The sequence below is a fragment of the Piliocolobus tephrosceles genome, chromosome 11, assembly GCF_002776525.5.
Source record: "Piliocolobus tephrosceles isolate RC106 chromosome 11, ASM277652v3, whole genome shotgun sequence".
In the NCBI taxonomy this organism is placed as follows: Eukaryota; Metazoa; Chordata; class Mammalia; order Primates; family Cercopithecidae; genus Piliocolobus; species Piliocolobus tephrosceles.
In genome coordinates, this window is record NC_045444.1 from 127,498,922 (window position 1) to 127,514,484 (window position 15,563).

The 15,563-nt window shown below is 49.8% G+C and overlaps 1 protein-coding gene and 1 pseudogene across 1 annotated transcript in view; both read left to right on the plus strand.

Annotated features, from left to right (window-relative positions):
* The window catches only part of FARP2 (FERM, ARH/RhoGEF and pleckstrin domain protein 2), a 141,545-nt gene that overhangs the window by 116,070 nt on the left and 9,912 nt on the right, over window positions 1-15,563 (plus strand). Inside the window, exons 19-21 of the mRNA XM_026449083.1 lie at window positions 6,320-6,450; window positions 14,012-14,080; window positions 14,786-14,875. Coding sequence (XP_026304868.1) covers window positions 6,320-6,450; window positions 14,012-14,080; window positions 14,786-14,875 — 290 coding nt within the window. The remainder of the gene's footprint in view (window positions 1-6,319; window positions 6,451-14,011; window positions 14,081-14,785; window positions 14,876-15,563) is intronic.
* LOC111528383 lies at window positions 6,857-9,742 on the plus strand (annotated as a pseudogene).

The following is a 15,563-nucleotide window of genomic DNA, read 5'->3' on the forward strand; positions in this document are numbered from 1 at the left end:
GGGTTCAAGTGATTCTCCTGCCTCAGCCACCCGAGTAGCCAGGATTATAGGCGCCCGCCACCACACCAAGCTAATTTTTATGTTTTTAGTAGAAACAGGGTTTCACCATGTTGGCCAGGCTGGTCTTGAACTCCTGACCTCGTAATCCACTTGCCTCAGCCTCTGAAAGTGCTGGGATTACAGGTGTGAGCCACCACATCAGGGTGTTTTTACAAGTAAATTTTATCATTGTCATTAAAAATAGATGAAAAAATACTTAGCATTTCCTCTAGCTGGTTTCCCATAGCCATGAATGGATATAAATAAGGATGCTTTCTAATTAGCAAGAAATAGAATGGATCATACAGTGTTGATGATTCTCTTTCTTTTCATTCTAAAAGAAAATGTTTCATGTTTGCTAAAAAGAAGGACAAAATTATAGAAAACATTTTCAAACATTTTAAGGAAAGCATGAAATAACCACACCATATTTAAAATGTTTCTCGTTGTCAGTCATTATACCACAGTAGTTAGGTAGGCAGAGTGCTGGAGCAGAGGGTGGCCTGGACCCCGGGCGACCAGCGAAGACATGCCATGGAGAAGACTGGGGCCCAGGTTCTGGCCACGTCTACCATGTGCTTGAGGGACATAGGATTTTGGAGGGATTCCTGTACCTCATAACATGACAGGTTCCTCATCAGTAAAATTTATAGACTGGTGCAAAACCTCTGTGAAGCTGTGTTTGTGAAAGTGCTTTGAGAACATTGATAACCATCAGCCTCCCTAGGTTTGCTTCAGACCTCAGCCATCTCTGGAGAGCAGTGAGACCCAGTTGATGAAACATTCTCGGCTGACACTATGGCAGGCTCCTTTTCCTCCATGACCCCACTCCCCAAATGTGGGACACAAGAATGCTTGTCAAGAAGGGCCTTCTTCAAAATGGCCTTTGGTGTACAAATGTTACCAGCCTCTTGGTCTTCCTGAGAACTTGAATAGAACTCTCTTGGGCAAAAGGGAGTACATTTGCTGGGGCTGACAGAAGCCAGCCTTGCAATTTTATTTATCCTTCATTTTGATGAGAGTTTCCAAGGGTGCTGGATGTTAAGTGTATGTTGTTGATTTGTTCTATCACGCACCTGCACTGCCTGCTGCTGTGGGGGAACCTGTTCTGAGGGGGACCCTTTTCTGAGGTACTCAGTTACAAGGGGATGTGGCTCTCAGGGGGTTCTGTTCTGATGGGGATGTGTTCTGAAGGGATCTTGGACTGAGGGGAACCCAGTTCTGAGGGGACCCAGTTCTAAGGAGGACACTGCTCTGAGGAGATTCTGTTCTAAGGGGACCATGGTTGGAGGTGGACTCTGTTCTGAAGGGGACAGTGTTCTGAGGGGGGACTCTGTTTTGAGGGAAACACTACTCTAAGAGAACCTTCTTCTGAGGGGGACCCTTTTTTGAGGGGAACACTGTTCTGAGGGAGACCCTTTTCCGAGGGGACTCAGTTATGAGGGAGACACTGCTCTCTGGGGGTCCTGTTCTCATGGGGATGTGCTCTGAGGGGATCTTGGACTGAGGGGGACCCTGCTCTGAGGAGTCCATACTCTGAGGAGACTCTATTCTGTGGGGATCCTGTTCTTAGGAGGATACTGCTCTGTGGGGACTCTGCTCTCAGGTGGATGCTGCTCTCAGGGGACCCTGTTCTGAAGAGACGCTGTTCACAGGGGATGCTCTGAGACGACCTTGTTTTGAGGAGACCCTATTCAGAGGGGAACCCTGTTCTGGGTGCTCACTACCCTGATGGGACTCTTATGTGAGGGGAATGTTATTCTGAGGGGAACACTGCCCTGAGAGGATCTTGTTCTAAGGGGGGAATAGTGTCATGGGGGCACGTGTTCTGAGGAGGATGCTGTTCTGAAGGGGACCCTGTTCTGTGGGGGATTCTGCTCTGACAAGGACCCTGTTCTGAAGAGACCCTGTTCTGAGGAGGATTCTGTTCTGAGGGGTCTCTGTTCTGAGGGGGGTCCTGTTCTGAGGGGGATGCTTTTCTGAGGGGACCCTGTTATAAAGGGATACTGTTCTTAAGGGACCCTGTTCCGAGCGGGATGCCATTCCGAGGGGACCCTGTTCTGTGGGGGATACTGTTCTGAGGGGGATGGTGTTGTGAGGGGATGCTGTTCTGAGGGGACCCTGTTTTGTGGGGATCCTGTTCTGTAGAAACCCTGTTCTGAGGGAGGATTTGATTCTGTGAGGACCCTGTTCTGTGGGGACCCTGTTCCCCTGTTCTGAGGGGGTTGCTGATTTTTTTGTTATGTTTTGTTTTGTTTTTTGAGACGGAGTCTCGCTCTGTCGCCCAGGCTGGAGTGCAGTGGCCGGATCTCAGCTCACTGCAAGCTCCGCCTCCCGGGTTTACGCCATTCTCCTGCCTCAGCCTCCTGAGTAGCTGGGACTACAGGTGCCGCCACCTCGCCCGGCTAATTTTTTTGTATTTTTAATAGAGACGGGGTTTTACCATGTTAGCCAGGGTGGTCTCGATCTCCTGACCTCATGATCCGCCCGCCTCAGCCTCCCAAAGTGCTGGGATTACAGGCTTGAGCCACCGCGCCCGGCCGGGGTTGCTGTTCTAAGGTAACCCTGTTCTGTGGGGCACCTTGTTCTGTGAGGATGCTGTTCTGAAGGGAACCTGTTCTGTCGAGATCCTGTTCTGACAGGACCATGTTCTGTGGGGACTCTGTTCTGAGGGAACCCTGTTCTGAAGGTATCCTGTTCTGAGGTGCCCCTGTTCTGTGGGGATTCTGTTCCGTGGAGGCCCTATTCTGAGGGTAGTGCTGTTTTGAGGGGACTGTTTTCTGAGGGGACGTTGTTCTTGGGGAGATCCTGTTCTGAGAGGGATGCTGTTCTGTGGGGACCCTGTTCTGAGGGGACTGTGTTCTGTAGGGAACCTCTTCTGCAGGGACCCTGTTCTGAGGGGATTATGTTCTGTGGTGATCCTGTTCTGAAGGGATCCTGTTGTGAGGGGGATGCTGTTTTGAGGGGAACCCTGTTCTGCGGGGACACTGTTCTGAGAAGACCATGTTCCGAGGGGGATGCCATTTTGAGGGGATCCTGTTCTGTGGGGATTCTGTTCTGAGGGAGACCCTTATCTGATGGATCCTGTTTTGAGGGGGACACGGTTCTGAGTGGACCCTGTTCTGAGGAGGATGCTGTTCTGAGGGGAACGTGTTCTGAGGGAGATTCTGTTCTGTGGGGACCCTGTTCTCAGGGGGATTCTGTTCAGAGGGGACCCTGTTCTGTGGGGTATTCTGTTCTGTCAGGACTCTGTTCTGAGGAGGATTCTGTTCTGTGGGGACCCTGTTCTGTGGGGAACTTCTTCTATGGGGATGCTGTTCTGAGGGGACCCTATTCTGAATGGGATGCTGTTCTGTGAGGACCCTGTACTGAGAGGGATCCTGTTCTGAGGGGACCCTGTTTTGAGGGGGATGCTGTTGTGAGGGGACCCTATTCTGAGGGGGATGCTATTCTGTGGGGACCCTGTTCTGAAGGGATCCTTTTCTGTGGGGACCCTGTTCTCAGGGGGATGCTGCTCTATGTGGCCTCTGTTCTGAGGGTGATGCAGTTCTGAGGGGACCCTGTTCTGAGGGCTTTATATTCTCTGGGGACCCTATTCTGAGGTGGATGCTGTTCTGTGGGGATCCTGTTCTGTGAGGACCTTTTTTCTGAGGGGACCCTGTTCTACGGGGGATTCTGTTCAGTGGGCATCCTGTGCTATGTGGATTCTGTTCTGTGAGGACCCTTTTCTGATGGTGACACTGCTCTATAGTGACCCTGTTCTGAGGGGACCCTTTTCTGAGTGAGATACTGTTCTGAAGGGACCCTCTTCTGAGGGGACCCTGTTCTGTGGGGGATGCTATTCTATGGGGTCCCTGTTCTGAGGGGGACCCTTTTCTGAGGGGACCCTGTTTTGCAGTGGACACTGCTCTGTGGAGACCCTGTTCTGCGGGTTCTGTGGAGAATATCAAGGCAGATCAGGTGATGTGTAGGATCATTATCATGCCATCAGGTCCAAAATGTGTCCTGAGCAGCTGCCAGTACCTACCGAGGTGCAGCACAGCGGCCATGTGGCAGTCAGGCTCCCAGCCCTGCACTCTGTGGAGTCAGCATTTGAGGGCAGGGTGGCACTGGTGCTTGTTTGAGTGGACTCAAGCAGCCATGCAATGAATGGGCATGGCATGATGAGTCTCTGCCTGACATGGTGTCTGGAAGGAGGGGCTCAGACCCAAGTGCTTGAGGGATGGCTAGCCTGGGAGAGCCAGGGGTTGGGTCAGGAACTTAGAAATCTGCACAGAGCAATAGCATTGGTAGCTGCCAAGACCTATGCTGGATTCACTGAAGTTCTTCCTTGTTTTCAGTGTCATGCAGGTGTCTTTGACGGAAAGTGAATTTTGTCAGTCAATTTTGTTTGTCAATGATGATCTCTTCACATACTTCATTCTTTTCTGACTTTATCCTCTGAAAACTGTAAGGGACTGCTGTCACCCCCACTGGAAAGGATAGAGCTGGAACAGTCAGGTGACTTCATGCTAACAAATCTTCCCAGGGCTAGAGCTGAGCACTGGGCAGTACTGGGTCAGGGGTGTGGACCTTGTCATGGAGAAGCTTTGTGGCCAGGAAGTAAGAGGGAGTCATGATAGAAACAAGGGAGAAGGTGGCCGGGCATGGTGGGTCACGCCTGTAATCCCAGCATTTTAGGAGGCCAAGGTGAGTAGATCATCTGATGTCAGGAGTGGGAGAAGAGCCTGACCAACATGGTGAAACCCTGTCTCTACTAAAAATACAAAAAATTAGCCAGGAGTTGTGGTGGGCATCTGTAGTCCCAGCTCCTTGGGAGGCTGAGGCACAAGAATTGCTTGAACTTGAGAGGCGGAGGTTTCAGTGAGCCAAAAGTGTGCCACTGCACTCCAGCCTGGGAGACAGACCTTGTCTCAAAAAATAATAATAATTAATTAATTAATTAATTAATTAATAAAAAGAAAGAAGGGGGAAGGTGGTCCCCATGAGTGATTCCAGCAAGGAGGAAGCAGACCCTGTGCTCCAGGCATCGTCAGAGGTGGGAGCAGGCTCAGCTACACTACGCCACCACTCTCAGCATGGGCCTCAGAGCTGGGCAGACTACTCTTGGTATAACTTTGTGTTTTAAGTTTCCTGTCCAGATTATAAACTTTCTCTTACCTTTGCTTGAACTATAAGATTAGCATCCGTTCCTAGTTAACAGAGAAAATTACAATTGCTTTGAAGATGCAAATCATTTAGCCTTTAAAGTACAATAAATCATTTTCCTTTAAGAGCAAATACTGCCTTACCCATAACATTAAATCATTATTTACAAAGCCTATCATTTTTGCCAAACCAGAATATGGGCTGGCCAACAGTTTGGGTTGAACAACCTGAAGTCCTCAGGGGTATCTGCAGGAGCAGGCACCTGGTGGCTGCACATAGTAGGCAGCAGTCCTTAAAAGTCCTACAAGGCAGGGATCCCCAGCACCCCTGGCCATGGACTAGTACCAGTCCAGTCCACAGCTTGTTAGGAACCAGGCCACACACCAGGAGGTGAGTGACCAGCAAGTGAAGCTTCTCTTTATTTACAGCCACTCCCCATTGTTTGCATTATCACCTGAGCTCCTCCTCCTGTCAGATCAGCAACATTAGATTCTCATGGGAGCACAAACCCTATTGTGAACTGCGCGTTTGGGGGATCTAGTTTGTGTGCTCCTTATGAGAATCTAACAAATGCCTGATGATCTGAGTTGGAACAGTTTCATCCCCAAACCATTCCCACCACCCCTGGTCTGTGGAAAAATTGTCTTCCATGAAACCCATTCCTGGTACCAAAAAGGCTGGGGACCGCTGCTGTAAGGAGTCAAGTAGGATGTACCTCTAATTAGAACTGCCTTTTAGGCTGGGCGCGGTGGCTCAAGCCTATAATCCCAGCACTTTGGGAGGCCGAGACGGGCGGATCACGAGGTCAGGAGATCGAGACCATCCTGGCTAACACGGTGAAACCCCGTCTCTACTAAAAAAATACAAAAATCTAGCCGGGCGAGGTGGCGGGCGCCTGTAGTCCCAGCTACTCGGGAGGCTGAGGTGGGAGAATGGCGTAAACCCGGGAGGCGGAGCTTGCAGTGAGCTGAGATCCGGCCATTGCACTCCAGCCTGAGCGACAGAGCGAGACTCCGTCTCAAAAAAAAAAAGAACTGCCTTTTAGAATGCTGGTTTCTGTCACAAGGTGGTGGGTGGAGGGTGCTGTGCACACCACTGCCTTACACCTATACTGAGGGGTCTCTCCACATAGATGCCCTGAAGGCCATCACAGAGGTGACTACCACACTACAGCACATTCTCATCCGGCTGGAGAACCTGCAGAAGCTGACAGAGCTGCAGCGGGACCTGGTGGGCGTAGAGAACCTCATTGCTCCTGGCAGGGTGAGTGACCTTACTCTGGGAATGTTTTTTGAGCTACTTTGTTTTTTTTAATTGAGATATAATTTACATACCACGAAAGTCACCCCCCTTTTTTTTTTTTTTTTTTGAGACGGAGTCTCGCTCTGTCGCCCAGGCTGGAGTGCAGTGGCCAGATCTCAGCTCACTGCAAGCTCCGCCTCCCGGGTTTAGGCCATTCTCCTGCCTCAGCCTCCTGTGTAGCTAGGCCTACAGGCACCCGCCACCTCACCCGGCTAGTTTTTGTATTTTTTTAGTAGAGACAGGGTTTCACCGGGTTAGCCAGGATGGTCTCCATCTCCTGACCTCGTAATCCGCCTGTCTCGGCCTCCCAAAGTGCTGGGATTACAGGCTTGAGCCACCGCGCCCGGCCGAAAGTCACCCTTTTAAAATGTATAATTTTGGCCAGGTACGGTGGCTCATGCCTGTAATCCCAACACTGGGAGGCTGAGGTGGGAGGATTGCTTGAGCCCAGGAGTTCAAGACCAGACTGAGCAACACGGGGAAACCCTGTTTCTATGAGAATTAAAAAAAAAAAGAATTGCCGGGTGTGGTGGCACACACCTGTGGTCCCAGCTACTCAGGAGACTGAGATGGGAGGATTGCGTGAGCCAAGGAGGTGGAGGCTGGAGTAAGCCCTGATCACACCACTGCACTCCAGCCTGACAACAGAGCAAGACCCTGTCTCCGTTAAAAATAGGTAAATACGGCCAGGCACAGTGGCTCACGCCTGTAATCCCAGCACTTTGGGAGGCCAAGGCAGGCGGATCACCTGAGATCGGGAGTTCAAGACCAGCCTGACCAACATGGAGAAACCCTGTCTCTACGAAAAATACAAAAAATTAGCAGGGCGTGGTGGCGCATGCCTGTAATCTCAGCTACTCAGGAGGCTGAGGTAGGAGAATCACTTGAACCCAGGAGGTGGAGGTTGCAGTGAGCCAAGATCACACCATTGCACTCTAGCCTGGGTAACAAGAGCGAAACTCTGTCTCAAAATAAAATAAAATACATACATATATACATACATACACACATACAAAAAATGTATAATTGAGTGGGTTTTAGTATCTTCACAAGGTTATGCAGCCATCAATATCTAATTCAGAACATTTTCATCACCCCAAAGTGAAACCCCCACACTGATTAACCGTCACTTCCCATCGCTATTTTGAAGGGGACCCTGTTCTCAGGGGACTCTGTTCTGAGGTAATCCTGTCTGGGTGGGGATGCTGTTCTGTGGGGACCTCGTTCTGCTCCCTAACCCCTGGCAACCACTGATCTGCTTTCTGTCTCTAAGGAGTTAACCTGTCTGGGCATTTCATAGAAATGGTATCATACATTAATGTGGCCTCTTGTAACTGTCTTCTTTCACTCAGAATAATCTTTTCAAGGTTCATTCATGTTCCTTTTTCTTTTTTTTTTTTTTTTTAATTTGAGACAGTCTCTCTCTATCACCAGGCTGGGGTGCAGTGGCGCAATCTTGGCTCGCTGCAGCCTCCACCTCCCAGGTTCAAGTGATTCTCCTGCCTCAGCCTCCCAAGTAGCTGGGACTGCAGGCACATACCACTACGCCCAGCTAATTTTTGTGTTTTTAGTAGAGACAGGATTTCACCATGTTGTCCAGGATGGTCTCAAGCTCTTGACCTTGTGATCCACCTGCCTTGGCCTCCCAAAGTGCTGGGATTACAGGCTTGAGCCACCGTGCCCAGCCTTATGTTCCTTTTTGTGGCTGAATCATATTCCATCATGCATGTATCACGTGTCTCTCCACTCATCTGATGGACACTGGGTTATTTCCACTTCTTGGCTGTTATGAATAGTGCTGCTGTGGACATTCATGTACAAGTTTTGTGTGGACTTATGTTTTCAGTTTTGAGTATATACCATACGCAGGGTCATATGGTAATTCCATGTTTAACATTTTGAGGAGCTGCCAAACTGTTTTCCAAAGTGACTGAACCATTTTTCATTCCCACCAACTTGTATGAGACTTCTAGTTTCTGCACATCATGTGTCACTTTTTTGTTCTAGCCATTTTAGTGAGTGTGTAATGCTGTCTTGTGTGGTTACAATTTGTATTTCCCTGATGGCTAATGATATTGAGCACCTTTTCATGTGCTTATGGGCCATTTGTAGGCCTTTTTTGGAGAAATGTCTGTTCAGATCCTTTGCCCACCTTTTATTTTATTCAGAATTTGTTAGGAACTCTTAAAACCCAAAAGTAAAAGACAAGCTGTTGAGTTTTAAGAGTTCTTTATATTCTGAATGCTATAGACCTTTATCAGACTATGATTTGCAAATATTTTCTCCCATTGTGTGGGTTGTCCTTTCACTTTCTTGATGGTGGCCTTCATTTACAACATGAAAGGTTTTAATTTATCTAGTTTTTTCTTTAGTTGCTTGTGTCTTAGATGTTATATCTAAGAAACTATTGTCAGCCAAGCATAGTGGTACACACCTGTAGTCCTAGCTACTCGGGAGGCTAAGGTAGGAGCATTGCTTGAGCCCAGGAGTTCAAGGTTGCAGTAAGCTATGATCCCGCCACTGCACTTTAGCCTGGACAACAGAGCGAGACCCTGTCTCAGAAAAAAAGGAATTACTATGAGCACTGCCACCTGCCCAGTGCAGCCTTGGGGCAGGGCTGGTGGGGTCGACCTGTGCTGCTGCAGTGCAGGACTCAGAGCACCCTGGCCCAGCACCCGGCAGCGTGTCCAAATGGGTCTGGCTCAGCGTTGGTGGCACCTACTTCCTCACCACCCAGCAGATGCTGTGCCAGGACCTGAAATACTTCCTGTACTGCTTGTACCAGGCTAACCCCGACAAGGATGAAACTGTTGCCTATTTAATGGTCAGAGACCCCACCTATTTCGGGCCTGTGCTGAACTACCTGAGACATGGCAAGCTGGTGATTAGCAAAGATCTTGCAGAGGAAGGAGTGTTGGAGAAAGCAGAATTTTATAATATCACCTCATTAATAAATCTTGTAAAGGATAAAATTAGAGAACAAGAGAACAAAACATCACAGGTGCCCATGAAGCATGTGTACCACGTACTTCAGTGCCAGGAGGAGGAACTCACACAGATGGTGTCCACCATGTCTGACAGTCGGAAGTTTGAACAACTGGTTAGCATTGGCTCCTCTTACAACTATGGAAATGAAGATCAGGCCAAGTTCCTCTATGTGATGTCCAAGGAACTTCACAACACCCCATACAGTATGGCCAGTGAACCCAGCAAGAAGACCAAGATTTTGCAAGAACAAGGTTCAAGGATGTAAGGGACACAGTATGAAAAAATGATTTACTCTTTCCCAAGATGCAATGAACTACCATGTCCAGGAAGCTTGGCTGCGAGAAGGAACCTGCTTTTGATCATTTTTCTAGAGATCTGTGTGTGAATCCTTTTTTGCCTCTGAGGTGGGTGGTGAGAGACAGGTCCAGCTGTCCAAGGCCAGGTGTCCCCAAGGGGAGGAGCATGGCGGCCAGGTGGGTGCTGTCTCTTGAGGGGGCTAGATACTGAGACAGATGCTCCCAGTCAGCCCACTCAATCCCTGAAGATCATGTAAAGGACAGAGTTCTTGGTGCTACACACAGTCTGTAAAAGCATCCTGGGCTTCACTGGCAGGAAGTGGCCACAGCGTCATTGGCGTCCAGCACGTCGTGGCCTCTGGTCTGGCTGCCAGGCCCTAGACTCAGTTGGGAACTCTGCCTCCCAGGTGGGATCGCTGGTTGCTCTCAACCTCACAGAGCTCCTGACAAAGGCGGCTTCTGCATCATCACTACTTCCTGGCACCGTTTCAAGGCCAGGCCTCTTTCCGACATAGGCTATGATCCTGCCTGACTCAGTCCGGGACAGTCAAGGCTTTTCAATTTGTGTTTTCCAGGCGAGAGAACTTTGTACCCCTTTTCAGTGTGGATAGACTCCCCAGGGTTTATACTCTGGAAATGCCCACAAAGATTGCTGCGTTGAGACTGATCTGTTTAACCCGTTAGCATGAGGTAGCAATGTTGCCTTGTCCCCCACTCTGCGGGCTCGTGGCAGAGCTGGTGCCTGTCAGTGCCATGTCACACCTGGCATAGAGGTTGGACTGGAGGCCTGTCTGTTGACTTCTGGAGCTGAAGGTCTGGGTCACGGTGAAAATTGGGGATGTTTATGGAGCATCACAAATGCCTCTCTCTCACCACTCTGTCATTTTCTTTGTATAACTGTCCAGCCTTTCTGGGGTGTTTGGGACTTCAGTCGACCTTCATGGGCTCCACCCAACATGACGTGGGAGCTGATGGGATTCTTTTAGAAACCACTGCCCACATGCTTTGAAAACAGACCTTTCTCAGCTGGTTGTGGGGACCTGTCAGAGTCTGGGGACCTGGTGTGCAGGGCAGGCTCCAAGTTCTTTGTTTCTGGAACTCCAGCTTCCCAAGGAGCACTGTGCAGACTGCCAGCTGCCCATGTGCCGGTCAGAGGCTCTGACACTGTCTGGTTTCCAGTGCTTCTGGAGACTTCTTGCCTAGGCCTCATCATCTTCTTTGCCAATAACCTGATTAACCAAGTTCTCCAGCATTAGGACTTACCACCTCCTTTTGGTAAGGTCTCTTGTATGCTGTTAAATGTTTGGCTTAGACAATTTATAAAAGCCTTTCTAGAGGGCAGACTTAGCCATGGGATGACCCTGTCCTCCCCAGCAGAGCTCGGAAGACAGGCAACCACTGTGGGCCCTCAGGGTGTATCTCTGGGGAGCTGCTGGCCCCTTAGCATTGTTTGATTTTTGACTTTGATAATAGATAGGCTTGTGTTTTTTTTTTAATTTAAAGATATTAAGATTTAATTCACTAAAATCACTAAGATTTAATTCACTAAAATTTGGGTATAGTATTTTATCAGCTTACAGTTTAATGCCTAAGTTTCCCCTGAAAATAGCAAACAAAATTGTGTATTTATGAAAAAAAGAAATGAAAAAAGAAAGAAAGCCTAACCCAGGGTATGAAGATTTACCCTTCTGTTTCTTTTCTTCTAATAATTTTATGTTTTACCTCTTCTGTTTAGATCTTTGATCCATTTTGGGTTAGTTTTTGTGTATACTGGAACGTACGAGTCCAACTTTATTATTTTGCATGTGGATGTCCAGTTTTCCCAGCACCATTTATTGAATTGTCTGTCTTTTAACCCTTGTAGAAGATCAGTGGGGGCTAGGCATAGTGGCTCAGGCCTGTATTCCTAGCACTTTGGGAGGCCATGGCAGAAGGATCACTTGAAGCCAGGAGATTGAGACTAGCCTGGGCAACACACTGATACCTTGTATCTACCAAAAAAAAAGAAAAAAAAATTTGCCTGGCATGGTGGCACACACCTATGGTCCCAGCTTCCCCCGAGACTGAGGCTAGTGGATCGCTTGAGCCAAGAAGGTCAAGGCTACAGTGAGCTGTGATCGCACCACTGCACTCCAGCCTGGGCAACAGAGTGAGACCCTGTCTCAGAAACAAAAACAAATAAATCAATGAACTGTAAACATATGGATTTATTTCTGGACTCTTGATTCTATCCCATGTCTTTTGGGCCAGTTACTTTCTGTCACTAGTGCTTTTTGCTTTGAACTCAATACTCTCAACATAAAAAATTGTTTTAAAAATTACATGGAGATGTTTCCTGTCTCAGCACACACATGTGCATTGAAGCATGTGTATGAATCACGTTCTGGGTTAGCTTTGTTAGAAGAAGGTATTGAAAATGTGGAACTGCAAGCTTGGAGAAATGAATTAGCCTGGAATACACAGGAAACCTCCCCACTCCAGGAGTCTGGGCTTTGATCGGGTGCGAGGACCACCACTCTTTTGTTTCTCTCCTTGGCTGCATAGCTTTGAGCTGTTGCTGCTGGCTGGGAACTCCTGGAAGTAGGCTCATGTTACATACCATTATTGCTCCTAGTAATCTCTGTGCAGGGTCTTATAGATAGTGGCCCAGGGAACTGTCGCTGAAAAGACAATTGAGAGTAGCTCCACAGGACAGTGGCAAAGGTGTAGGCTCTTGAGCCATGCATCAAACTCAGGCCCACCACACTTCCTGTGTGTCCTGGGCAGGCTGCACCCCCTCTCTGAGGCAGGAGGTCTTGAGGATGAACAAGGAATCTATGTCAGCTGCTCAGCCCTGGGCCTTGCATGAAGTAGATGCTGTGCAAATTCAAATAATAATTTGTTATTATTAGTCAAAATCTCTCAAGTCATGTCTGTATAGCCCAGAGTTTCTCGTCTTCCTGAGTTAAATATGTGTGTCAGTCAAGAGACAGAAACCATCTCAGTTATTTGAGCAGAAGATGTAACAGCAAGGATTGTTAACCAGGTATAAAGTTGATGAGGTGCCAAAGGGTAAAAAGAACTGTGAAGTGTCAGGGAGGTGGCAGAACTGTGAGCCACAGGTATACCCTAGGGCTGGGGAACAAATTTGACAGCTTGGTCAAAGGCCCATAGCACTGAGCCTCACAGCTGGCAGCGGGGCCAGTGCATGGTGGAGAAGGCGCCCCGTGGGTCTGGGAAGTACACCCTGTGCGGGGGCTCTGGAGAGGGGGCTGCTGCTCAGCCAGTGCTGGGGTCTCTGAGCGTGATGCTGCTGCTTGTGGCTGGAACTGCCACTCCCAGGGCCACGCAATTGCCAGCAGCTCACAGGGACCTCAGCGTGCGGTCTCCAGGGCTCCCTGTCATGCCCCTGTGGCCTCTTAGAGTAGGGCTGGGAGGCAGGTTTGGAGTGAGAGCCACAAGCTTAGTTACCAGCCTCATCCCATTATGCAAATGCATCCATATGACCTCCTTCCTCATTGTGTGGGGTGGACGTTTCTGTTTGGGCTCGTTTTTCATCCTACATGTCTGTGAGGATTATCTGTGTAGTGTGCTCCTCCTTGCGCCTTCACACAGTATGTTGGGGCTGCTCATACTAGCGGGCCCCCGACACATTATCCGGACACCTGCTGCTCCTCCTGTTTGTCTGAAAGGAACAAATGGTGGAAGGGTTCCAGAGCAGTCCAGGTTAGAAATTCGAGGGTCTCCCAGGACTCTCGCTTACCTTATCTGCACAGGTGTCTGACACTGGCAGGATTCTTTTTTCTTATCTAATGCCCTGTGGGGAGGGGCTAATTTGAATACCTAGGAGAACCCTCCTTTCCTCCTCCCATTCTCAAACATGCTCCTGGCCAGTTTTTTCAAAGCAGATCTCAGATGACATCTTTGTGGCTGAACCCTCCAGCAGCTTCTCCTCAGCAAGAACACTACCCCGGGCTCTACCTCTTGGTTGTGTCAGGGCTCCAGGGCTCCTAGTCCGGGGCAGATGCTCAGCAGATGATTTGAAGACTGAATTTGTTGGCACCAAGACAGGACCTGGTGACCATGGGCACTGCTGAGGGTAGAGGAGCCCCATTGGGAGGCCCCACTAGAGGACCCTCATTGGGAGGAGCCAGAGGAGCACAAGCGGCCACAGGCTATTCCTGACCCTCGGCCCCGCTAGTGCACATCCGCCAGCTGCCCTCAGCCAGCTCAGAGGGGACTCTGTCTCTGTCTTTCAGGAGTTCATCCGTGAGGGCTGCCTTCACAAGCTCACCAAGAAGGGCCTGCAGCAGAGGATGTTCTTTCTGGTAGGTTTTCTCCCCACTCAAGCTGTGCTTCCCCCCCAAAGGGGATGGGCAGCAGTTCTGTTAGGGATACCGCGTGCAGCGGCAGTCCCTTGGCCTCTGTGTAGTTTAGCACCTGGAGGCTTTGGTCCAGGTGGGTAGCGTTGGAGTCAGACGAGGCCAGGGGAGGGTCACAGAGTGGGAAGAAGCAGAAAATAGCTTCTCCACCCACCCCGGGGCCAGCCTCCCTTCTCATTCCAGGTTCTGAGCACCTGACTGTGGGACAAACAGAAGTCAAAAGGTTGTAAAGTCCACATACATGTGGCTGCAAGAAGGTGCTACTGACTGCCCAATGGCCAGTCGGGACAGGCTCACTGTTGGCCCAGAAGCCCCTCCCAGCATGTCCTTGTTCCTACCAGTTAGTGGGTTCCAGCCTGAACCATGTGGATGAGGACGTAACTGAGTCAGCACCAGCCAGAATTCCTTACTGCCTCCAGCTTCTCAGCCAAGCTAGCTGGGCGCCGACTCAGCAGATGTACTGGTTCCTGTGGCCACTTCCTGCCTCTGGTCAAAAATGACCAAATGAATGAATGAAAGTCCCCTGTTTGCCAGAAATCTCCAGCAAGCTGAATAGATCTGATATCCACATGATGAGCAGCGAGAGTCTAAGTTGGTCTATTAAGACACTTGTTTGTGAAGTTCATGGATGTAAAGCTTGCTACTTCTCAGTTCTCAGACATGTTGCTGTACACAAGCAAAGGAGTCGCAGGGACCAGCCACTTCCGGATCCGGGGCCTCCTTCCCCTCCGAGGCATGCTGGTGAGTGGTCTTGCACCCTGCCTGGGGTCTCCACGTGGCGCTGGGCTGGGCCCCACCCACCTCGCTCCTGCAGAGGTGAATCCTAACCCAGCAACACTGAGAGCAGCACCTGCTGAGTATTTGGCCGCACTGGGAGCAGCACCTGCTGGGCGTTCCTTGTTGGCTGTTTCTGACCCCCATGGTCATTGTTCTTATTGATGCTCCAACTGCCCTGTCTCTGGTCCATCGTTCCCCTCTAGGGAAACCTGGACTCAGCCTGCGGTCTCTGTCAGCACCTGGCAGGACAAGGCCTGCTCCCTGCAAGCTTAGAGTCAGCCTCTGCAGCAGCATCTTCCTCGGCTGTGTGACATCCACACCAGCCCTCTGTCCCATGTAGGCACGTGCCTGGGATGGGAGCAAAGATTCCTCATTTTAGCGTGATCCAGTTCATCAACGTTGTCCTTTGTGGTTGGCTTTTTGTGTTCGATGGAAATACTGCTCTCAGGTCATGGGGAGACTTTCATGCAGCTCTAGAGGCTCTGTCCACTTGCCCTGAGTGTGTCCCTGCACTAGGCCTGGAACGGTACAGACAGGTAGCCAAGTCCAGGACTTGCCATAGGATGTGCCATCGGTCCAGGACACCTCGTCACAGTGACTGTCTCTCCCCATGGCCCTGCCAGGCCTCCTGCCTAGGGTGCCATGGACCTAG